Raw genomic sequence first — 22,138 nt, 5'->3', positions numbered from 1 at the left:
GGCGTTGGGATCCGCGGCCGAGCGCGGTGCCGCCGGGATGTCAGCCCCGGACGAGCGATGGAGCTTCCTTGAGAGCTTCACCATGCAGCTGCTGCAGCTCCGGCCGGACAAGTGGAACAAGTTCGAGGGCAGCGAGGAGGCCAGAGCCGTGCTGGACGAGTTCTTCAGGCAGCAGGACGTGCCGGAGCTGGTGCTGGCGCTGAGCCCCGCCGGGCAGCTCCAGGCGTCCGCCTGCTTCCCCCCTGCCCTCAAGGGCAAGGGCACCTACTTCGTGAAGAGGAAGAAGGAAAACATCACCCCGGAGAACTGCAGGGCTGCGCTGCTGGTGGGGGACATCAGCCCCTCGCCAGTGGAGCAGCTGATCACCGTGGTGGAGGAGGTGGGTGGCCCTGGGCTCCCTGCTGCTGGAATTGGAGGTGGACGTGAAAGCAGCTGCAGGACATTAATGGGATCACACAGAGGGTGGTGACGCACTGGAAGGGGTTGCCCAAGGAGGCTGTGGATGCCCACATCCTGGAGGCATTCAAGGCCAGGCTGGATGTGGCTCTGGGCAGCCTGGTCTGATGGTTGGTGAGATCCTTTTCAACCCAGGCCATTCTGATTCTACTTCGGGGTTCCCCACCAGGACACAGAGCTGGTGCCAGACACAAGCAGGGGACTCTCCTGGGTCCCTGTGTTATTTAAAAACTGTAATTCCCCATACCTGGGAATTGTCAGAGGGCATTTCATATTTCTATGTGGGATCCCTCTTCCCAAACGAACAGTGCACTGACCCCCTACTTTGTGCACTCATTGCCACAAGCCACACGAACCCAAAGCCCAGTGCGGGGCAGGGGCTGCTCCCAGAGCTGGGATTAGAAGAATCCCTCAGAGCCCAACCAAGGTCGTGCCCACGCTGAGCAGTAGGCTCAGCAGGATGCTGTGTCCCCCAGGTCGCGTGCTCCTTGCTGCTGAGTGAGGAGCACCTGGCAAGCTGTCCTGGTGTGGTGGCAGAGGACATCGCACGCCGTGCCCACAGGCTGAGGAACGACATGTTTGTGATGGGCGGCAAGATCCAGGGGAAACCACTGCTGCCAATGCCTGAGCACCTGGATGACCACAATGGGACCCGCACGGTGCTGGAGTGGTGGGTGCTGGGGAGGACTGAGAGCTGCTGCATGCAGCGGTGGGAATGGGGATGGCTCTTTCCTGACCCTGTGCCGCCCACGCTGACCTGCGCTCTGTTCAGATGGACGGCAGGCATCTGGCAGCAGGGTTGTGCACCAGGGCCCTGGGAGCGGCTGCCCCACAGCGGGCAGGGCTGGGGATGACTGTGGGGCTCCTGGGGCTGTTTGGGGCTGTAACCCAGCTGTCCTCCAGCCTGGAGGAGCCGGTGGACAATTCCATGCTGCACTCCATCGAGACAATCGTCATCGACTGGTCTCACCAGATCAGGGAAATCCTGAGCAAGGACTCGGCACAGCCGCTGCTGGAAGGGCTGCACCCTCTGCCCAGGGCAGAGTTTGAGTTCTGGCGCACCAGGAGCCTCCACCTGCAGTGCATCAACGAACAGGTACGGCCGTGCCGGGGGTGGCCAGGCTGTGTTCCCCACCCAAGCTCAACTGTGCATCCCCCACAGCTGCTCTCACCGCGGGTGACGGCCCTGGCTGAGATCCTGGAGAAGGCTGACAGCTGCTACTGGCCGGCACTGCAGGCCATGTTCAGGGATGTCAGTGCAGGTGAGGCTCTGGGTGATGTGTGAGCTCCAGTATTTGCACGAGGCATCCCAGGTGCCCACGCCATTTCTCACCTGTGCCAGGCTTGCAGGAAGCCAACAACATCAGCCTCTACCTTCAGCCGCTGCAGATCCTACTGGAAGAGATGGAGCAGACAGAGTACTTCCAGGTGAGTTCCAGGTGGAGGAAAACAGCACTGTGCCCACCCCTGGCACAGCATTGCTGTGTCCCCATGCTGACAGGGCTCTGCTCCCACAGCTGCAGCCATACATTGACAGAGTGCTGTACACCGTCTGCCTCACCTGGGTGCACTCTGAGCACTACAACACTCCGTCCCACGTCATCGTCATCCTGCAGGAGATCTGCAACCTCCTCATTGAGATGGTACGGGGGGTGGCTCAGGGAGCAGAGTCTCCTGCCTGGTGTGCTGGGCTGCAGGGAATCACCAGCTGCTACAGGGGCTCCCCTGCCCACTGTGGCTTTTTTCCATCCTAGACCCGAAATTTCCTGAGTCCCGAGGAAGTGATGAAGGGGCTGCAAGGAGAGCTCGACGAGACCTTGGAGAACATCAAGTTGAGCATTTCCACCATCGAGAAGTTCTTCCAGTCCTACGACCACTGCTGTTCTGACGTGCTGCCCTCCTTGTTCACGGCACGTGTGGGGATGGTGTGGGTCCGTCTTCCCCCACCCTACTGTACTGACAGCCTCATCCCTCCCTAGGAGAAGGAGCCACAGCTCTGGGAGTTCCCTCGCTCCCTCGTCTTCAGGAGGTTGGATGCCTTCCTGCACCGGCTGAGGACCATTGAGGTGAGAATGCAGCACTGTGGGCACAGAGATGGGAACATGGATGCAAAATGCAGCACTTGCTTCTGCTTGGCAGGAGCTGTATGAGACGGCCATGGAGTTCTTGAAGCTGGAGAAAGCAGAGCTGGGTGGGGTGAGGGGGAACATCCTGGGGCACCAGGTGCTGCAGATCTATGAGGAGGTCTCCGAGCTCACCAAGGAATTTGCTGATTGTAAATATGATCCCTTGGATCCCGAGGATGAGGTGAGTGGGTGCTGGGATGGAAAGTTTGCATCACCTCTTGCTGGAAGTTTGCATGTAAAATCATCATCTTTGTGCTGGCGCTGGTGATGACCACAGGCTCTGGGGCTGAGTGAACCCTCCTGGAGCTACTGGTGCTGAGCCTGCTCTGAGCACCGCCTTGTCATTGGCAGCAATTGAACCAGGATTTTACGGAGTTCCAGAGCAAGATTCAGGACCTGGACAGGCGGATGGCCACCATCCTGTGCCAGGGCTTTGGTGACTGCAACAGCCTGAGGTCGGCCGTGAAGGTGCGTGGTGCCCACGGGGAAACCCACGGGTGAGGGTGGGCACTGGGTGCTGCTGGCACTCAGACCCACAGCGGTGCCGTGGGTACGGGAGGAGCACATTCCTCGCCCTCAGCTGGTGCACGTGTCCTCCCCCCTCAGCTGGTGCACATGTTCTCCTCTCTGCTGGAGCGCCCGCTGCTCCGTGCCGCTGTGTCCCCTCAGTGCTCGGCGCTGCTGGCCACATTCAGTGCTGAGCTGGACGATATGAAGCGACTGTTTGACACATGCACACGTGCTGGTGCTGCTGTCCCTGTGCATACCAACATGCCTCCGGTGGCCGGGCAGCTGCAGTGGGCGCTGGAGCTGCAGCAGAGGCTGCAGGGGACGCACCAGGAGCTCTTTGCCATCAACCACCCGTACGTGAGACTCAGCCCCAGCGCTATGGGGATGTGGGGCAGGATATGTCCCAGCTATGGCAGCTGTGTCTGCTGTGCCTCTGACAGTGCGATGACCAGCCCTGAGGCCACACTGGTGTCTGGGAAGTATGAAGAAATGATGGAGCTTCTACAGGGCTACTGTGAGCAGGTGTACGCAGTATGGGCGAGCGGGGCTGACCAGGACTGCCTCTTCCACCTGGAGCAGCCCCTGATCTACAGGGACCCCAATTCCTCCCTCATCAGCGTAAACTTCAACAGGAAGGTGATGCCAGCAGTGATGCACTTGGATGCAGACTGGTCTTACATACCACCAAACATTTTGCGTTTTCCTAACAACCACTGTCCCCCCCCATGGTGTATTCTTGCAGCTCATTGCTGTCCTGCGGGAGGTGAAGTACCTGGGCTTCCAGAAGCAGAAGGACATCCCAGTCGGTGCCGAGAAACTCTTTGCACAGAAAGAGACTTTACAGAAGTTTGTGGACAACCTGGACCTCATGACAGGCTGGTACAACAAGGCAAGTGGTTGGGGTTGGTGCTGGTCCGTGCCCCAAGTGCTGCCCTGCTGAGTGCCAGTCGGGTTCTGGGGGGCTCTTGGGGAGGTGGGAGTACCTATGGACAGGTCTAAGAGCCTGCGGTCCCTCCATACCCTGGTGACCACAGGGCTGGCCCTCCTGCAGGTGAAGCAGACGGCGCTGCCCGTGGAGCTCCCACTGGTGGCAGCGGAGCTGGAGGCCATCGACGGCCGTCTGGCCACTGCAGAGCAGACCCTGTGCTGGCACCACGACGGTATGAGTGACACAGGCCCTGCAGATGGGAGCTGTGGGTCCAGGGGGGAGCGTCCCCCATCTCCGTGCCCAAAACGCCATTCCCCTTCCTGCACATTCCTGCCCCACTCACCTCCACCCAGATCTACCTGAGCCGTGTCATCTGCATTTTCCTCCCAGGTGTGATGGAATACATTCAGGAGATGAGAGAGATCTTGTATGACTTAAACACCAGAATGCAGAAATCAAAGCTAAACGTGGAAAATATCAGCCAGCTTATGGAGGTAGGCGCTCTGGCTGCTTGTGCTGTACCTGTGCTGTCCCCATTGTGCACGCTGCAGGGATTTACCTTATGGCACTCTGTGCTATGCAGGAGTGCTCAGCCACTCCCGTGTTCGAGAGGAAGGACAACAAGGAGGCAGCACTGCTGGACCTGGATGGGCGGGCGAGCAATGTGGCCCGGCGCTATGCAGCCATCCGGGAGGCGAGCAGCAAGATTGAGGCCATGGTGCAGGTGTGCACAGCCTGGGGTGCTTCCAGCAGAACCAGCTGAGCACAGGGCACCTATCTGCAAAGTGCTGGGAGCCGGGGCGCCTGCTGTGCACTGATTGACAAACACTGGGTTGGTTTCCTTTGACCTGCAGGAGAATGCAGAGCTGTTCAAGGCTGATACATCATCGCAGATCTGGCTGGACTACGTAAAATACGTTGACAAAGTAGTGTTGGATGGGCTCTTCACACTTGTTCACAAATCCTTGAAGCTGCTGCTCATCAACATGGCCCCTCATGTACGTCCAGGTTTGCTCTGCCACTCCGTGCCCACGTTCACCCCCACGCACTGTTCCTCCCTCTGGGTGTTCTGTTCAGTGGTGCGGCTGTTCCATCCCTGCTGTGGGGTCCATAGGAACACTCAGGTTCCACTCTCTTCCAGGCACACGTGGCCCCGCTGTTCGAGGTGTGCATGGAGCTGTGTGATGGCGCGGTGGGGTTCCGGCCCTCATTGGATGTGACGGATGAGAACAGCTTCCTGAAGCTGCTGGAGCACCTGCTGGCCGACATCTATGGCTGTGCAGCGTGCATACCCCGGCTGCTGGAGGGGAAGCTGAGCTACAAGGTGGGTTCCCAGGGGTGAGTGCATCCCTGCAGCCGCAGGCGGTGCCTGGAGCTGTGCCATCCCCACAGTCTGAGCTGGAGGAGGAGGTGGAGCTCAGCAGGATGCGGGAGGAGGTGATGTCGCTGGCGGCTGATGCCATGGCTGAGGGCATGGAGCACTGCGCCAACTTCGAGCAGTATGCAGAGCTGTGGCTTGAGGGCCCCAAGGAGTTTCTGCAGCACTTCCTCACCTTCCAGAGCTCCCCCAGCCCCGGACAGCCTGAGGAACCCTCACGTGAGGGACTTCCATCGCTGCAGCTCTTCCAGGAGGAGGTATGGGGAGGACGTGGGGACAGATGGTGCCTGGGAACTGTCAGCTGCAGGCTGTGATTGACTCCATCCCGCAGATCAATGCGTGCGAGGAGCTGTGCCAGGAGGTGTCGGGCTTTGCCAGCACTGTGGTGTTCGGGGGTGGCTGCAGAGCGACTGCCGCCCCTTCAAGCAGATGCTGCTGAGCGCTGCACGCAGCCGGGGCCAGGCACTGCGGCAGCACCTCACCGACCACGTCACCAGCAGGTAATAGGGGATGGCACTGCTGGGGGGCACAGCACTCCGAGCCCCTCTGAGACCCCGTCTGCACCCAGCCTGCAGGAGCTGGAAGCCTTCATCAAGGAAGCCACTGCTGGCTTGAGCAAGCCGGTGGAAGAGGGAGATTATGACGGGCTGGTGGAGGTGATGGGGCACCTGCTGAGGGTGAAGGACCGACAGGCAGCCACCGATGGCATGTTTGGGCCCCTGAAGGAAACCATTGCACTGCTCAGCATGTTTGGGGAGGAGATGCCCGAGGAGGTGCACCAGCAGCTCCAGGTGAGTGGTGCAGGGTGCGGGGTGAAGTATGGGCTCGTGGGGCGGGCTGTAATGCGGTGTATGATGCAGGAGCTGCCCGAGCAGTGGGACAACACCAAGAAGCTCTCCTTCCATGTGAAGCAGAACGTGGCACCTCTGCAAACGAACGAGGTCAACATCATCCGCAGGAAATGCCAGCAGTTTGAGGTGCGGCGCTGGGGGGAGCGGGGACAAACTGGTGGTTCCAGATCACCCTCGTGCCCCCCAGACACCAACCCCTCTGTGTCCTGCAGGTCCAGCAGCACGCCTTCAGGGAGAAGTTCCGTGAAAAAGCCCCTTTCTCCTACACTGACCCGGAGCCCTACAGATCCCTCAGCAAGGTAGGGAGGGCGATGTCTGGCCACGCTGCACTGCTGGGCAGTTCCAGAGAGGAGAGCCACCGCACAGCGCTGTCCCCAGAGCAGGACACACATCCCCAGAGCAGGACACACATCCCCAGAGCAGGACACACATCCCCAGAGCAGGACACACATTCCCAGGGCAGGACACACATTCCCAGTGCAGGACACACATCCCCAGGGCAGGGCACGTGGTCGCTGACTGAGCCCTTTTCCTTCTCTCCTCCAGCAACAGAGGAACATTGCTGCCATGGAGAGCGACATGGCCGCACTGTCCAAGTCAGCCGGGCTGTTTGAAGTGGCCGTCCCAGAGTACAAGCAGCTCAAAGCGTGCCACAGAGATGTGCGACTGCTGAAGCAGCTCTGGGACATGATTGTGCTGGTATGTGCTGTAGTCTGCAAGGCAGTGCAGCGCAGAGGGCACTGCCGTTCTGCTCTGTGCACTGGGCTGGGTGCACAGTCCTCTGAAAGTGTCCTCCCGACCGCAGGTCAACACGAGCATCGATGATTGGAAAACCACCAAATGGAAGGATATCAACGTCGAGCAGATGGATATCGACTGCAAGAAATTTGCTAAAGATATTCGAAGCCTGGATAAGGAGATGAGAAGCTGGGATGCATTCACAGGGCTGGACAACAATGTGAAGAACATGATGACATCCCTGCGTGCTGTGAACGAGCTGCAGAACCCGGCCATCAGGGATCGGCACTGGCATGAGCTCATGCAGGCAACCAAGGTGTGCTCCGAGCCAACAGAGGGGAGGTTGCACTGGGGGGGCTGTGCCCAACAATGTCAGTTCTGCCACAGGTGAACTTCACCATGTCCAAAGACACAACCCTGGCGGATCTGCTGCAGCTGAACCTGCACAAGTTCGAGGATGAGGTTCGTGGCATCGTGGACAAAGCTGTGAAGGAGTCAGGGATGGAGAAGGTACAGTAATTAATCCCTGCTCGGTTTGCAGCTGCTTTACGGAGAGCCCCCACAGCAGCATGCGGCCCCTGCAACTCGTGCCCATTTCTCACACTGCAGGTGCTGAGCGCCCTGGACAGTACCTGGGCCACAATGCAGTTTGAGCACGAGCCGCACTCCAGGACGGGCATCATGCTCCTCAAGTCGGACGAAGTGCTCATCGAGACGCTGGAGGACAACCAAGTGCAGCTGCAGAACCTGATGGCCTCCAAGTACCTCGCCTTCTTCCTCCAGGAAGTGTCGGGCTGGCAGCAGAAGCTGTCGACCGCCGACTCCGTGATCAGCATCTTGTTTGAGGTGCAGAGGACGTGGAGTCACCTGGAGAGCATCTTCATCGGCTCTGAAGACATCCGCAGCCAGCTGCCAGAGGACTCCAAGAAGTTTGATTCCATTGATAAGGACTTCAGAGTGAGAAGCCCGACCCTTCCTGTGCCCCAGAGCTCACTGCTGCTTCAGGTACAGCCCAGTCCTTTTTGTCTTGCAGGAACTAATGGCCGACGCAATAAAAACCCCCAATGTCATCGAAGCTACCAACAAACCTGGTCTCTTCGGCAAACTGGAGGCACTGCAGAAGAGGTGGGTTTGGGTCATCCTGATGAAGCGTTCTGGAGAAACCCCCACAGTCTGTTCTAAGGCCAAAGGAGAAGTTTGCTTTCCCCAGCAGCCAAAGTGTCATCTTACTTAACATCATTACTCTGCAAATGGTAGAAATGAGTGCACTTTTTTTAGCTTTTTTTTCCCCTCCTCGCTTCCTGCCAGGCTGGCGGTCTGTGAGAAGGCTTTGGCTGAATACCTGGAGACAAAGCGACTGGCCTTCCCCAGATTCTACTTTGTTTCCTCTGCGGATCTGCTTGACATTCTGTCTAATGGGAACGAGCCAGCTGAGGTATGGGCTGAGCACAAGCCAGGAGGCGCATCCCACCCCTCTCACGTCCTGACATATTGCAGATTGTCTTAAAATCTCCAAACTGAACAGCATCTCTGTCCCACTGGGACACAGGGATGCAGCACCCTGAGCTGCAAAACGCCCTCTGACCCCAATGGGGCTCCTTCCCCTGCTGCCCACAGGTGTCCCGTCACCTCTCGAAGCTGTTTGACAGTCTTGCTAAGCTGAAGTTCAAGATGAGCCCAGACAAAAAGCCACTGAAGGTGGCCCTGGGGATGTTCAGCAAAGAGGAGGAGTTTGTGCAGTTGGATGCAGAGTGCAATCTGTCAGGGCAGGTCAGCAGGGGCTGGGAGCTGCTGCACGTGGGGTGGGGGCTGTGGGGTCCAGGCTGAGATGAAACCTAGAACAGAGCTGCAGTAACGGAGAATGTAAAAGCACTGAGCTGTGCAGTCCCTCTACAGCATGGTCTGTCTGCTCACCCCCACTTTGTGCTCCATAAACTGCAGTTTGTATTGTCAGATGGGGCCGTATACTGGGGGTTTTCATGCAGCTTTTTATCAAGCGCTCAGCCCTGAGTGTACACCAGCACGATGTGCAGGGCGAGCAGCTGCGTGCATCAGGCATGCATTAATTGGTGCTCCCTGCCCCGATGTCCCCTCCTTAGGGCACAGTGCAGTGCCTCTGGTCCCCATGCAGAACAAGGAATGGCTCTGGCCACGCAGGCTGCTGTGAGCCTGCAGCAGGAGGGCAGTTCCACGCCAGCAGCCTAACCTGCATGTGGCCAGAACCAAACAGGGCTGGGAAATGCTCACAGTTCCACTCACACAGGTGGAGGTGTGGCTGAACCGCGTGCTGGACAGCATGCGCTCCACACTGCAGCACCTGATCCCTGAGGCTGTGGCCAGCTATGAGGACAAGCCACGGGAGCAGTGGGTGTTTGACTACCCAGCACAGGTAGGGCTGCCACGGGGCTGAGCTGGGCTGAGAGGTCGGCGCCTGACCCACTGATGAATGTTTTGTCTGCTTAATTGATTGCAGATTGCTCTGACTTGCACCCAGATCTGGTGGACCACAGAAGTCGGCATTGCCTTTGCAAGGCTGGAGGAGGGCTATGAAAATGCAATTAAGGACTATAACAAAAAGCAGGTTTGTCTCCCGCCGACCCTGTCCTGCAGTCCCTGCTGCTGTCAGGCAGACAGGCAGGAAAGCATGATGTAATTTTTCTCTTTCTCACTTCTTCCTCAGATCACTCAGCTAAACGCACTGATCTCACTGCTCATTGGAAACTTGTCTGCGGGAGACAGAATGAAGATCATGACAATCTGCACCATTGATGTGCACGCCAGAGACGTTGTGGCCAAAATGATCCTCACAAAGGTAGAAGTCGCCAGATCATATTTTCACTGCTTTCTCAGCACCTCTGAGCTTTACTCCCATTATTATCCTTTCTAAAGGATGCAAAGTAGCTAAAGTGTGCGAGGAGGTCAGATGGGAAGCAAAGGTACTTGGAGCACTGCAGGGGGATGGATCCCTTTGAGGGGACCTGGTTCTGGGTTGGAGTAGCCCAAGGAACGTCTCCCCAGGGAACGCCCCAATGGTGTGGGTGGGAGCAGGTGGTGATGGCTGCTCTGCAGGTGGAGAACGCGCAGGCGTTCACGTGGCAGTCACAGCTGCGGCACCGCTGGGACGAGGGCCAGAGGCACTGCTATGCCAACATCTGTGATGCACAGCTGCAGTACTCCTATGAGTACCTGGGCAACACACCACGGCTCGTCATCACCCCGCTGACTGACCGGTAGGGCTCAGCTCCCCGTGCCCCGGCTCGGCTCCATGTGGTTGTGCTCAGCCCCCACCATCGCCCCCCAGGTGCTACATCACCCTGACGCAGTCCCTGCATCTCTACATGGGAGGAGCCCCTGCCGGCCCTGCGGGCACCGGGAAAACAGAAACCACCAAGGACCTGGGCCGGGCGGTGGGCATGATGGTCTACGTCTTCAACTGCTCTGAGCAGATGGACTATAAGGTAGGGGAGTGGGGCTCGGGGAGAGCCCTCAGGTGCACCACTGCCTGTGCTGCAGTTCCCACAGCCGTGCCTTGAAAAGGGGCTGGGACCTTGCTCTGCACTCCCAAACCCACGAGAGCTGTGGGGCCAGGCAGCAGCTGCTGTGAGCTGGGGGCTGCCGCATTGATACACACCGCCTCCCAAGGGAGCAGCTCCCAGCTCCAAACAGGAGCAGCTCCTGACAGCATGCTCTGTAATTGATGCTTGGAGCCTCTGATGCCTCTTCCCTTTGCTTTGCTCTCCAGTCCTGTGGCAATATCTACAAGGGCCTCGCTCAGACCGGAGCCTGGGGCTGCTTTGACGAGTTCAATCGCATCGCGGTGGAGGTGCTGTCTGTGATCGCAGTGCAGGTGGGTGCCTTTCCTTGTCACTTGGAGGTGAGTGGTGCCAGGGTTCTCACATGGCTGAGAGCAGCCCCACGAGCACCGCAGCGCTGACACCTCTGCTCCCTGCCCAGGTGAAATGTATTCAGGATGCAATTCGTGCCAAAAAGAAAACATTCAATTTTCTCGGAGAGACGATATCGCTGGTGCCGTCGGTCGGGCTGTTCATCACGATGAACCCTGGCTATGCAGGACGGACAGAACTACCCGAAAACTTAAAGGCTCTGTTCAGGTACAGGCAGGCAGTTGGGTCACCATTAACCTGACACAGCTGTGACATGAACTGAAGCCTTTGCTCACGTACACGAGGACACTTGTGCTTGCTGGTGGTCCTGCTGTAAGAGACCCCCACACTCCTGGAGCACTCAGCTCAGAGCTGTGGGGCTGCTCAGCTGCAGGAGGATGCTCAGAGCACCTGGCTGTGTAATGGGGGCTGGCAGAGGGTTGCATGAGGTTGCCACTTGTTGGTCATTCTAACAGCAGCAGTGCATGATCTGAATGGAAAAACAGGGTGCAAATCTTGATGGCTTGTGGCTGTGTATGCACCCTGCTAACCTGCTTTGCTTCCCCAGACCCTGTGCCATGGTGGTTCCAGATTTCGAGCTCATCTGTGAAATCATGCTGGTTGCAGAAGGCTTTATTGATGCCAAGCTCCTAGCAAGGAAGTTCATTACTTTGTACACACTCTGCAAGGAGCTGCTGTCTAAACAGGTAACAGGACAATATCCATGCTTCTCTAAGGGAAAGAGTTAACCTGGTTTTCAGCCCTGACAGCTTGAGATCCCTCAGCTGGCAATGTGCTGGCTCGCAGAGTCCAGCTCTGTGGCTGAACAAATCCCTCTTCAACACTCATACAGCGTATTTCTGCCTTCTGGAAGAAATCAAGAAGTTCCAAAATAAAATAGAATACAGCTGGCTAAGATGTGAGCATGCAGATGTTCCGCATCTCAGCAGAAGTGATTTACAAGCCAACAGAAATGTGCTTCCCAGGAAGCAAGGCAGACTGCCATCCATTCCTGGGCCCTGGGACTGTCTGCGGGGTGCTGTGCGGACGGCCGAGTGTGGGGTGGAGAGGATATCCCTCTGTGGTATTGTTTCAAGCAGCTCTCTCACTGAAATGACATTTGTTGCCCACTTGGCAGGATCACTACGACTGGGGTCTGCGGGCTATCAAGTCTGTGCTGGTGGTAGCAGGCTCCTTGAAGAGGGGGGACCCGAACCGTGCCGAGGACCAGGTCCTCATGAGAGCCTTACGGGACTTCAACATCCCCAAGATCGTGACAGATGACCTGCCTGTGTTCATGGGGCTGATTGGGGACCTCTTCCCTGCTCTGGACGTCCCCAGGAAGAGGGATTTGAACTTTGAGAAGGTGACTGAGCGTGCTGGGGGTGAGAGCCAGGGGGAGGCTGATGGGGTGGGGGGGGATCAGCACCCTCTCTCCCCCAGATCATCAAGCAGTCGGTGCTGGAGCTGAAGCTGCAGGCGGAAGATAGCTTTGTGCTGAAGGTGGTGCAGCTGGAGGAGCTGCTGCAGGTGCGGCACTCCGTCTTCGTCATCGGCAACGCCGGCTGCGGCAAGTCCCAGGTAGCAGCTGAACACAGCCGGGGGGGCTGGGAGCTGGGAGAAGGCTGCAGGGACCCACAGGATCTGCCACCACCACTGCAGCAGTCCCATCCCGTAGGTGCTGAGGTCGCTCAACAAGACGTACCGCAACATGAAGCGGAAGCCGGTCACTGTGGACCTCGACCCAAAGGCTGTGACCTGCGATGAGCTCTTTGGGATTATCCATCCGTCTACACGAGAGTGGAAGGATGGTGAGAGGCCAAAGCTGGCAGGCGCTGCTCCATGGAACGCGCTTACACTGAGCGGGACCAGACTCAGCCAACCCCTCAGGGGGGGGCTGACACACAGGGAAATGCCCTCATGAGATGCATCCTTGTGAACATCTTGTCCGTGGTGCGGTGGTAGCGATGGGAAGCCCTGGGGCTTTTTACTGGGGTGATGGGGAGAGAAGGGAGCGTAGGTGTGTGCAGGGGAAGCACCAACCCAGCGTGTGCCCCAGCAAACCTGCTCTGAGTAGGAAGAGCTGGGGAGGAAAAGCCCGCATGTCTCTGTATGGACAGGTCTGTTTTCTTCAACGATGCGTGACCTGGCTAACATCACACATAAGGGGCCCAAGTGGATCATCCTCGATGGTGATATTGACCCCATGTGGATCGAGTCCCTGAACACGGTCATGGATGACAATAAGGTTGGTGCCATCACGCCCAAGGAGCTGGGCTTGTGAACTGAGGATGATAAACCTCTTTGTGCCCGCTCCCCAAAATCGGAGCTGCCCTGTGACAGGCCACTTCCTCCAGGTCCTCACTTTGGCCAGCAATGAGCGCATCCCCCTCAACCCCACCATGCGGCTGCTCTTTGAGATCAGCCACCTGCGCACTGCCACGCCGGCCACTGTGTCCCGGGCAGGGATCCTCTACATCAACCCTGCAGATCTGGGCTGGAACCCGTGAGCAAGGGCATGGGAATGGGGATGGGTTGGGGCTGGGATGGGCTGGGATGGGCTGGGCTGGGGGACCCTGATCCCTGCAGCCCTGCTCACCCATCCCTCCACAGTGTGGTGACCAGCTGGATTGAGAAGAGAGCCGTGCAGTCCGAGAAGGCCAATCTGATGATTCTGTTTGATAAGTACGTGCCTGTGTGTCTGGAGAAGCTCAAGTTTGGCTTCAAGAAGATCACCCCTATCCCTGAGATCACGGTGATACAGATGATCCTGTACCTGCTGGAGTGCCTCCTGACACCACAGAACGTGCCACCAGACTCTCCCCGTGAGCTCTATGAGCTCTACTTCATCTTTGCCTGCATCTGGGCCTTTGGTGGAGCCATGTTCCAGGACCAGGTTGGGCTGTGATGCTGTGGGAGCGCCAAATGACCACGTTGGCCGTGTTCTGAGTTTTTCTCCTTTGGTTCCCTCCAAAAGCTCATGGATTACCGTGCAGAGTTCAGCAAGTGGTGGGTGAACGAGTTCAAATCCGTCAAGTTTCCTGCTCAGGGGACAATTTTCGACTATTACATCGATCCAGAAACAAAGAAATTCATGCCCTGGACTGATAAAGTGCCAGCATTCAAACTTGACCCTGAAGTTCCCTTGCAGGTATTTCCCACAAGCTGTCTGTATAGCCATGCCTTATTGGTTTATTAGCCAGCAATCTTTCCCCTACACACTGTGTGCACACATCTGCAGCACTGCAGGCACTGGGCTGTATGGGATGGCATCAGGTGAACCTGCAGCTCTCTGTAGTTTTGCTTTACTCCATGTATATATGCAAGCTGTAACTCTTCTTTTTAGTTTCAGTGCAATGCCTGGCTTTGGATTCTCATGAAAAACGTGATTTGCATACATCTTTTGAAATGCTGCAATGAGGGAGGGCGGTTGCGTCAAAGATGTGATGGAAAAGGGGAAGCACCGGGGTTGGATTTCGCCATGTGTTGGCCAGACAAGACATGGCACACAGGTCTCAGGAAAGATGTGTTGTTTTGATGTATCCGATGGCTTCACTTGTTGGTCATAAAGCCCTTAGGATAGCCAGGTGCTGAGACGTTTTGCTGTAGAAAGGGCCCAGATCGGTGTGGTGAGGCATTGCCTTTGCTCAGAGCAATAGTAGTGCCCAGAGAAGAGTCCAGGGGCTGCAGGCACACTGCACGGGGGCACGTCCCAACTGTTGCCTTCCCCAGGCCTCCATGGTGCACACCACCGAGACCGTCCGCATCCGCTACTTCATGGACCTGCTGATGGAGAAGCAGCGGCCGCTGATGCTGGTGGGGAATGCGGGGACGGGGAAAACTGTGCTCATGTGGGACAAGCTCGAAGCACTCAGCACAGAGGAGTACCTGGTGCAGTCTGTGCCCTTTAACTTCTACACCACCTCAGCCATGCTGCAAGGTAAGGACCGTCCACAGCTGCTCCTCTGTGGGCTCTGTTGTGCTTTCCCATGGCCCATGCTCTCTGCCCTTTGCAGCCATCTTGGAGAAGCCCCTGGAGAAGAAGTCGGGAAGGAACTATGGCCCACCAGGCACTAAGAGGCTCATTTACTTCATTGATGACTTGAACATGCCTGAGGTGGACAAGTATGGCACCGTGGCTCCGCACACACTCATCCGGCAGCATATGGACCACGGGCACTGGTAGGTGGCTGTTGGCACGTATGCCACTCAGTGATGCTCAGCTGAGGGCTGGGGCTGTCCATGGGCACAGGGCAGTGCTGTGGGGGTGGGGGAACCCACCTGAAGGAAATACCACTGTTCTGCGCAGGTACGACAGGATCAAACTGACCCTGAAGGACATCCACAACTGTCAGTACGTGTCCTGCATGAACCCGACCGCGGGGTCCTTCACCATTGACTCCAGGCTGCAGGTACGCAGGGCTCACAGCGCCGCTCTCCTGGAGTGGGGGCTGTGTCCCAACCTGAGCTGAGAGCACAGACGGGGCCAGGGAGCTCCTCAGTGCTGGCTGGCTCCATCAGCCCCGCAGGCCGCTGCTCCCCCTGAGTCTCTGCTCCTTGCTGCAGCGACACTTCTGCGTCTTCGCCGTGAGCTTCCCCGGCCAGGATGCACTGCTGACCATCTACAGCGCCATCCTGACTCAGCACCTGGCCCTGCAGAAGGTGCCGCTGGCTGTGCAGAGGCTGCAGGAACAGCTGGTGGCAGCCGCGCTGGGTGAGCTCCGGTACTGGGAGCGGGGAGGGCAGCGCTGAGCACAGTGCCAGCTGAGGCTCAGCAGCTGCTCACTGCACACCCTGCCCACAGCCCTGCATCAGCGGGTCACCGCCATCTTCCTGCCCACCGCCATCAAGTTCCACTACCTCTTCAACCTCCGAGACCTCTCCAACATATTCCAGGTACTGGGCAGGTTGTTCCTGTTAAAGTGCATTTATTCCTCTCCTTCCTTTGTTGTGCACGCTTGCAGCACACCGTGTCCCTGCCCCAGTGCCATGACCTTTTCCCAAAGCTGCTCTTTAATTCGGCTTTGAGCAGCAGCAAACAAACCCCATGGGCTGAGGGTCCCTGCGTTTGCAGGGACTGCTGTTCTCCACCCCTGAGTGCCTGCGGAGCCCCGTGGACCTGGTGAGGCTCTGGATGCACGAAGCTGAGCGGGTCTACGGGGACAAGCTCGTTGATGACAAGGATCAGAAAAGCTTTGGGAAAATGCTAACTGACACCTGCAAGAAATTCTTTGCTGTAAGCTGTGCTGGAAAAGGAGGGCATGACACATCTGGGGGGTTGCGATGATGCTGAGTGCAGCCATGCCAGGAGCCCTGCACCAGGAGAGGGGTCCCTTCCACATGCCCACCATTGCCACTCCTCTTCCAGGACCTCAGCGAGGAGACAGTATTTGCCAAGCCCAACATCTACTGCCACTTTGCCCAGGGCATCAGGGAGCCCAAGTACATGCCAGTGCCGAGCTGGCCATCACTCAACAAGCTGCTGGGGGAGGCCTTGGACAGCTACAATGAGATCAACGCGGTGATGAACCTGGTGAGCTCACGCTGCAGGACTGCCGCAGCACTGCACGACTGGGGGCATTCACTTTTGGCACTGTGATTCAGGACAGTAATCCCTCTCTTACATTTTCCTTAGGTGCTCTTTGAGGACGCAGTGTCTCACGTTTGCAGAATCAATCGGATCCTGGAGTCCCCCCGAGGCAACGCGCTGCTGGTGGGGGTGGGGGGCAGCGGGAAGCAGAGCCTTTCCCGGCTTGCTGCTTACATCAGCTCTCTAGAGGTGTTTCAGATGACACTGAGGAAGGGATACAGCATCCCAGACCTGAAGGTGAGAGTGGGTCTCCCCGCGTCCCCCCAACCCCGGGGCAGCTCAGCCATGCCCTGACAATCCTTGCTTCCCCAGCTGGACCTCGCCTCGCAGTACATCAAGGCAGCCGTAAAGAATGTTCCCACAGTGTTCCTGATGACGGACTCCCAAGTGGCGGAGGAATCGTTCTTGGTCCTGATCAATGACTTCTTGGCATCTGGGGAGGTACCGGGGCTTTTCCAGGATGATGAATTGGAAGACATTATCAGTGCCATGAGGCCACAAGTGAAGTTCCTCGGATTGCCAGACTCAAGGGAAAACTGCTGGAAATTATTTATAGAGAAAGTCAGGCGTCAGCTGAAGGTAGGTGTGTGCCCGGGAGTGGTGTTTGTGAAGGCTTCTGACATTTTAATCCAAAGTCTGTTTGCAAACATGACGCAAACTGCTGTGGTTTTGTTATGCTGTAATGAGTGTGAGCGAAAGGTGTGTTCAAAGGATCCCCAGCGCCTTGTGCCCTGAGGCCCAGAGGTGCAGCTGCTGACACCCACAGGTTTCCCTCTTGAGCGGAGGGCTGTGTGCATGCAGCCACCTGGCTGTGGCCAAAGGGAGCTGGGGCTGGCTTGTCCCCACCAAGCAGAGCAGGGCACACCACTGCCACCCATCCCTGGGCACAGGGACAGGACTTCAGTGGGAGGGCGGAGAAGTCTCCGCATGCAGCAGCCATCCCTCTCACCAGCACTGCCTGTTCCAGGTGATCCTGTGCTTCTCCCCTGTGGGCTCCACTCTGCGCGTGCGGGCGAGGAGGTTCCCCGCCATTGTCAACTGCACGGCCATTGACTGGTTCCACGAGTGGCCAGAGGACGCCCTGGTGTCTGTCAGCAGCAGATTCCTGGAGGAGACGGGAGACATTGAGGTGAGCATTGCTGGGCATGCAGCTAGCACTCAGCTTTACCCTTCACGTTCATGCACAGTGTTACAAAGCTCACTGTGCTGGTCTGCTGCAGCCTGAGGTCAAGGTCTCCATCAGCCAGTTCATGTCCTACGTCCACATGAGTGTGAAGGAGATGTCCCAGACCTACCTGGCTGTGGAGCGACGCTATAACTACACCACACCAAAGACCTTCCTGGAGCAGATAAAGCTCTACCAAACCCTGCTCTCTAAGAAGAGGAGTGAGCTTACTGCCAAGATTGAGAGGCTGGAGAATGGCCTGACAAAGCTGCAGAGCACGGCCTCGCAGGTGGGCACGGTCCGGCTCCATCCTGAGGAGGGATGGTGGGCACGAGAGCAGGGCTTGGCCCCACACAGAGCTCTCGGTTTGGGCAATGGGCCACGTGGACTGGTGGGACACAGGTGGCAATGTAGCCTCCAGCCGAGGATCTCGCTGATCCCACCAGGGTTTGATGGTGCCCAACCTCTCCCATCCCCCCCTGCTCAGGTGGATGACCTGAAAGCAACGCTGGCGGTCCAGGAGGCAGAGCTGAAGCAGAAGAACGAGGACGCAGATAAACTGATCTACGTGGTGGGAGTCGAAACTGAGAAGGTCAGCAAGGAGAAAGCCATCGCTGATGAGGAGGAGCTGAAGGTCCAGGTCATCAACACGGTACGTGGCCCTGGGCAGCACCCGCTGGCGGCACCGACTGCTCCGTACCCAGCACCACTCAGCACACCTTGCCCCTTGCTTCCCCACAGAACGTGGCTGAGAAGCAGCGAGCCTGCGAGACCGACCTGGCCAAGGCTGAGCCCGCACTCATCGCTGCACAGGAAGCCCTCAACACACTCAACAAGGTATGAGAGAGCACGGCACTGTGACCAGGTGCCCTGTGTCCGGCGGTGCTCAGCATCCCGTGCTCCCTTCCCAGAATAACCTGACGGAGCTGAAGTCCTTCGGGTCCCCCCCGCAAGCGGTGGTGAATGTCACGGCAGCCGTGATGATCCTGACGGCTCCGCACGGCAAGATCCCCAAGGACAGGAGCTGGAAGGCGGCCAAGATCATGATGGGGAAAGTGGACACTTTCCTGGATGCCTTGAAGAAGTTTGACAAGGAGCACATCCCAGAGGCGTGTCTCAAGGAGTTCCAGTGAGCGCAGGGCTGCTTCCCCTGCGGCACGGTGCCACCCGTGGGACCCAGGGTGGGCCGTGTGCCCATGAGCAGGAGGTGCAGGGCTGTCTCCCCCCCCCCCGCAGGCGCTACCAATCGGACCCCACCTTCGACCCAGAGTTCATCATGTCGAAGTCGACAGCTGCGGCTGGGCTGTGCTCCTGGTGCCTGAACATCGTCCGCTTCTACAATGTGTACTGCGAGGTGGAGCCCAAGAGGCTGGCGCTGGAGGAAGCCAACGCGGAGCTGGCGGAGGCACAAGACAAACTGAGCCGCATTAAGAAGAAAATTGCGGTAAGTGCGCGCTCCCCCCGGGCCGGGTGGCTGCAGGACTGCGGCTGTGTGCCTTGGCCAGTGTCCCCATGGCTGTGGGCTGATGAGAAGCCAGTGAATGAGAGATGGTTATCGCTTGTGCAGCCCCAGCCCGGCTGCAGCTGTGTCTTCTCAGTGAGCGCTGAGCTCCTTGCTCCCGCTGAGTTCTCTCCTGGCATTCTGCTCACTGCGTGGTGTTCTGTGTGAGTGGGAGCTAACAGCGAGCGCGTTGTCTTTTGAAGGACCTGAATGCCAATTTGGCAACTCTGACTGCGCAGTTTGAGAAAGCGACGGCTGAAAAAATCAAATGTCAGCAGGAGGCTGATGCAACCAACAGAGTAATCATGTTAGCCAACAGGTACCGTGCAGATGGGCTCTGCATCGCCTCCCCCTGTGCTGGGACCCGCACAGAACCAGGGTCCTCGCTTCCCTAGACTAAAAATCCCCACTCATGAGTGGGGCCAGGAACTGCAGGGGGTGGTGCTGTGGACCCTGTGTGAGGCAGCCCCTGCCATCGCAGCAGATCAGGGGTGGTACCAGCCTTGCCCCCATCCTATGCTCAATGTCTGCAGGCTGATTGGGGGGCTGGCATCTGAAAACGTGCGCTGGGCCGAGTCGGTGGAGATGTTCAGGGAGCAAGAGAAGACGCTGTGTGGGGATGTGCTGCTCATCTCTGCCTTCGTGTCCTACGTCGGCTACTTCACCAAGAAGTACCGGGCTGAGCTGATGGAGAAGTGCTGGGTGCCCTACCTGCAGGGGCTGAAGGTGTGCGGCTCTGAATTCCCCGGCTCTGCCCCAGCACTGAGGGGCTCACACTGCTCCGGGCTGGGGCTCCAATGTCCCCTCTCTCTTTCAGGTGCCCATTCCCACCACACCGGAGCTGGACCCCCTCAGCCTCCTCACCGACGCCGCCGACGTGGCCACGTGGAGCAACCAGGGGCTGCCCAGCGACCGCACGTCCACCGAGAACGCTACGATCCTCTGCAACACGCAGCGGTGGCCGCTGGTGGTGGACGCCCAACTGCAGGGCATCAAGTGGATCAGGAATAAATATGGGGAGCGGCTGATGGCCATCCGGCTGGGCCAGAGGAGGTGGGATGGGGAGGGATGGGGGTGGCTGGGGTGTGTTTGCCTGAGCTCCCCATAAGCCCCACTCCTGCCCACTCACAGCTACCTGGACACCATTGAGCAGGCAGTTTCCGAAGGACACCCGCTGCTGATTGAGGACATTGGTGAGACAGTGGAGCCGGTGCTGGACCACCTGCTGGGTAGGAACACCATCAAGAAGGGCAGGTAGGCTTGCAGACCCGATGCTGCTCTGTGATGCCCATTTGTGCCCCTTTGCACGGCAGCTCCATACGAGAGCTTTGGCCACATCCCATACTTTTCACTTTTTCCATGCATTTCCAGTGGCGGGGGCTTATAGGCGATGGGACATTTTTGGTTATTTGATAAGCATGTTCTTGTGCACACCTGCAGGATAAATCCAGATAAACGGGGACGGGGGAGGGGGGCTTGCTCCTAGCACACACAGGTGTGTGCTCAGTCATGGGGCTTGTGCTGAGCCCCTGACCCCTCCCAGACACCTCCACCTCCCTGTCCCCATCAGGTTCTCTCTGGCATGAGTTACTGCCAATCGCACAGAAATTAACATAATTACCCAAACAGATACATTAAGATAGGAGACAAAGAAGTGGAGTACCACCCGCAGTTCCGCCTGATCCTGCACACCAAGTACTTCAACCCGCACTACAAACCTGAGATGCAGGCGCAGTGCACGCTGATCAACTTCTTGGTGACACGGGAGGGCTTGGAGGACCAACTGCTGGCCGCTGTGGTGGCCAAGGAGCGTCCCGACCTGGAGGCACTGAAGGTGGGAGCCCACATGAGCTGCTGGGCACTGCAGGGGCTGCTCCTGGTTGCTGCATGCCTGCATGCACTGGGGCTGCTGAGCCCCCAGTGATGGCAGCAGCGTCACCACAGCCATGGCTCACAGCTCTCCTGGGTGCTGTGTGCAGGCGAATCTCACAAAAAGCCAGAATGAGTTCAAGATCCACCTGAAGGAGCTGGAGGACTCCCTGCTCGCCCGGCTCTCCGCCGCTTCGGGGAACTTCCTGGGGGACACAGCGCTGGTGGAGAACCTGGAGACGACGAAGCGCACGGCCATGGAGATCGAGGAGAAGGTACCTGGCAGCACGGGCACAGGGCGCTGCTGCGGGGCACGGCTGTGACACTGCACTCCTGTGCCTCAAGGTGAAGGAAGCCAAAGTCACAGAAGTGGAAATAAACGTGGCCAGGGAGAACTACCGGCCAGCAGCAGAACGAGCATCCCTGCTGTACTTCATCCTGAGCGACCTCAACAAAATCAACCCCATCTACCAGTTCTCCCTAAAGGTGAGCGTAAGGCCAGGCGGCAGTTGCTTTCAGTGGAGCAGGGGTGGGGTATTTCATCATTAACTCCTCTAACGAAGCTCTCAGAAGCACAGCACTGAGCCCACCCTCTCTGTTAGGCATTCAATGTGGTCTTCGAGAAAGCCATCCAGCGAACAGCTGAGGCTGAGGACGTGAGGCAGCGGGTGATCAACCTGACAGATGAGATCACCTACTCAGTCTTCATGTACACCGCCCGGGGGCTCTTTGAGAAGGACAAACTCATTTTCCTGGCCCAGGTTGCCTTCCAGGTAATGTGAATGAATGTGTTGGGTTCCCAATGTTTGGTACTGGATGTGAATTTATTACTTTAGACACATTCTCTTACTCCCTTGCTACCCTACCCTCCATCAGAGCTTCTTGCTGGGGCTGTGAGTGGGGGGGCTCCTGTGCAGCAGCCTCCAGCCCATGCTCTTGGCTCACCAGGTGCTGGCCATCAAGAAAGAAGTGAGCCCAGCGGAGCTGGATTTCCTCTTGCGCTTCCCTTTCAAGGCCGGTGTCACATCCCCCGTGGACTTCCTGCAGCCCCAGGGCTGGGGTGGCATCAAGGTTGGTTCCAGCTCAGGACATGGTCCTAAGTGCAGCACAGCGGTGGGTTGAGGATGAGCTGCAGTGCCTGG

At 57.8% G+C, this 22,138-nt stretch overlaps 1 protein-coding gene across 1 annotated transcript in view; it reads left to right on the top strand.

Moving 5' to 3' along the window:
• The first annotated feature begins 37 nt into the window (after positions 1 to 37).
• The window catches only part of DNAH17 (dynein axonemal heavy chain 17), a 27,750-nt gene continuing 5,649 nt past the window's right edge, over positions 38 to 22,138 (top strand). Inside the window, 70 exon segments of the mRNA XM_031556311.1 lie at positions 38 to 379; positions 933 to 1,126; positions 1,360 to 1,552; positions 1,619 to 1,718; positions 1,799 to 1,884; positions 1,974 to 2,099; positions 2,211 to 2,366; positions 2,436 to 2,579; positions 2,581 to 2,763; positions 2,934 to 3,050; positions 3,189 to 3,445; positions 3,533 to 3,728; positions 3,835 to 3,981; positions 4,144 to 4,252; positions 4,411 to 4,514; positions 4,604 to 4,744; positions 4,875 to 5,018; positions 5,162 to 5,344; positions 5,413 to 5,655; positions 5,730 to 5,787; positions 5,790 to 5,898; positions 5,967 to 6,189; positions 6,259 to 6,375; positions 6,462 to 6,548; positions 6,796 to 6,948; positions 7,055 to 7,303; positions 7,375 to 7,497; positions 7,597 to 7,944; positions 8,021 to 8,112; positions 8,296 to 8,422; positions 8,605 to 8,757; positions 9,251 to 9,376; positions 9,461 to 9,568; positions 9,668 to 9,799; positions 10,057 to 10,217; positions 10,289 to 10,445; positions 10,730 to 10,834; positions 10,942 to 11,099; positions 11,440 to 11,578; positions 12,010 to 12,237; positions 12,315 to 12,452; positions 12,550 to 12,682; positions 12,992 to 13,119; positions 13,229 to 13,377; positions 13,485 to 13,767; positions 13,849 to 14,022; positions 14,604 to 14,811; positions 14,888 to 15,053; positions 15,181 to 15,283; positions 15,438 to 15,585; positions 15,676 to 15,767; positions 15,946 to 16,107; positions 16,240 to 16,404; positions 16,507 to 16,698; positions 16,774 to 17,040; positions 17,429 to 17,590; positions 17,682 to 17,915; positions 18,114 to 18,278; positions 18,368 to 18,463; positions 18,538 to 18,755; positions 18,863 to 19,070; positions 19,331 to 19,446; positions 19,661 to 19,853; positions 19,945 to 20,180; positions 20,259 to 20,381; positions 20,757 to 20,961; positions 21,107 to 21,271; positions 21,342 to 21,482; positions 21,599 to 21,769; positions 21,945 to 22,067. Of these exon segments, the coding sequence (XP_031412171.1) occupies positions 38 to 379; positions 933 to 1,126; positions 1,360 to 1,552; positions 1,619 to 1,718; positions 1,799 to 1,884; positions 1,974 to 2,099; positions 2,211 to 2,366; positions 2,436 to 2,579; positions 2,581 to 2,763; positions 2,934 to 3,050; positions 3,189 to 3,445; positions 3,533 to 3,728; positions 3,835 to 3,981; positions 4,144 to 4,252; positions 4,411 to 4,514; positions 4,604 to 4,744; positions 4,875 to 5,018; positions 5,162 to 5,344; positions 5,413 to 5,655; positions 5,730 to 5,787; positions 5,790 to 5,898; positions 5,967 to 6,189; positions 6,259 to 6,375; positions 6,462 to 6,548; positions 6,796 to 6,948; positions 7,055 to 7,303; positions 7,375 to 7,497; positions 7,597 to 7,944; positions 8,021 to 8,112; positions 8,296 to 8,422; positions 8,605 to 8,757; positions 9,251 to 9,376; positions 9,461 to 9,568; positions 9,668 to 9,799; positions 10,057 to 10,217; positions 10,289 to 10,445; positions 10,730 to 10,834; positions 10,942 to 11,099; positions 11,440 to 11,578; positions 12,010 to 12,237; positions 12,315 to 12,452; positions 12,550 to 12,682; positions 12,992 to 13,119; positions 13,229 to 13,377; positions 13,485 to 13,767; positions 13,849 to 14,022; positions 14,604 to 14,811; positions 14,888 to 15,053; positions 15,181 to 15,283; positions 15,438 to 15,585; positions 15,676 to 15,767; positions 15,946 to 16,107; positions 16,240 to 16,404; positions 16,507 to 16,698; positions 16,774 to 17,040; positions 17,429 to 17,590; positions 17,682 to 17,915; positions 18,114 to 18,278; positions 18,368 to 18,463; positions 18,538 to 18,755; positions 18,863 to 19,070; positions 19,331 to 19,446; positions 19,661 to 19,853; positions 19,945 to 20,180; positions 20,259 to 20,381; positions 20,757 to 20,961; positions 21,107 to 21,271; positions 21,342 to 21,482; positions 21,599 to 21,769; positions 21,945 to 22,067 (11,382 nt within the window).

The sequence above is a fragment of the Meleagris gallopavo genome, chromosome 20, assembly GCF_000146605.3.
Source record: "Meleagris gallopavo isolate NT-WF06-2002-E0010 breed Aviagen turkey brand Nicholas breeding stock chromosome 20, Turkey_5.1, whole genome shotgun sequence".
Classification (NCBI taxonomy): Eukaryota; Metazoa; Chordata; class Aves; order Galliformes; family Phasianidae; genus Meleagris; species Meleagris gallopavo.
Note: the sequence above shows the minus strand (reverse complement) of the source record. Positions and strands in the feature narration are given on the sequence as shown.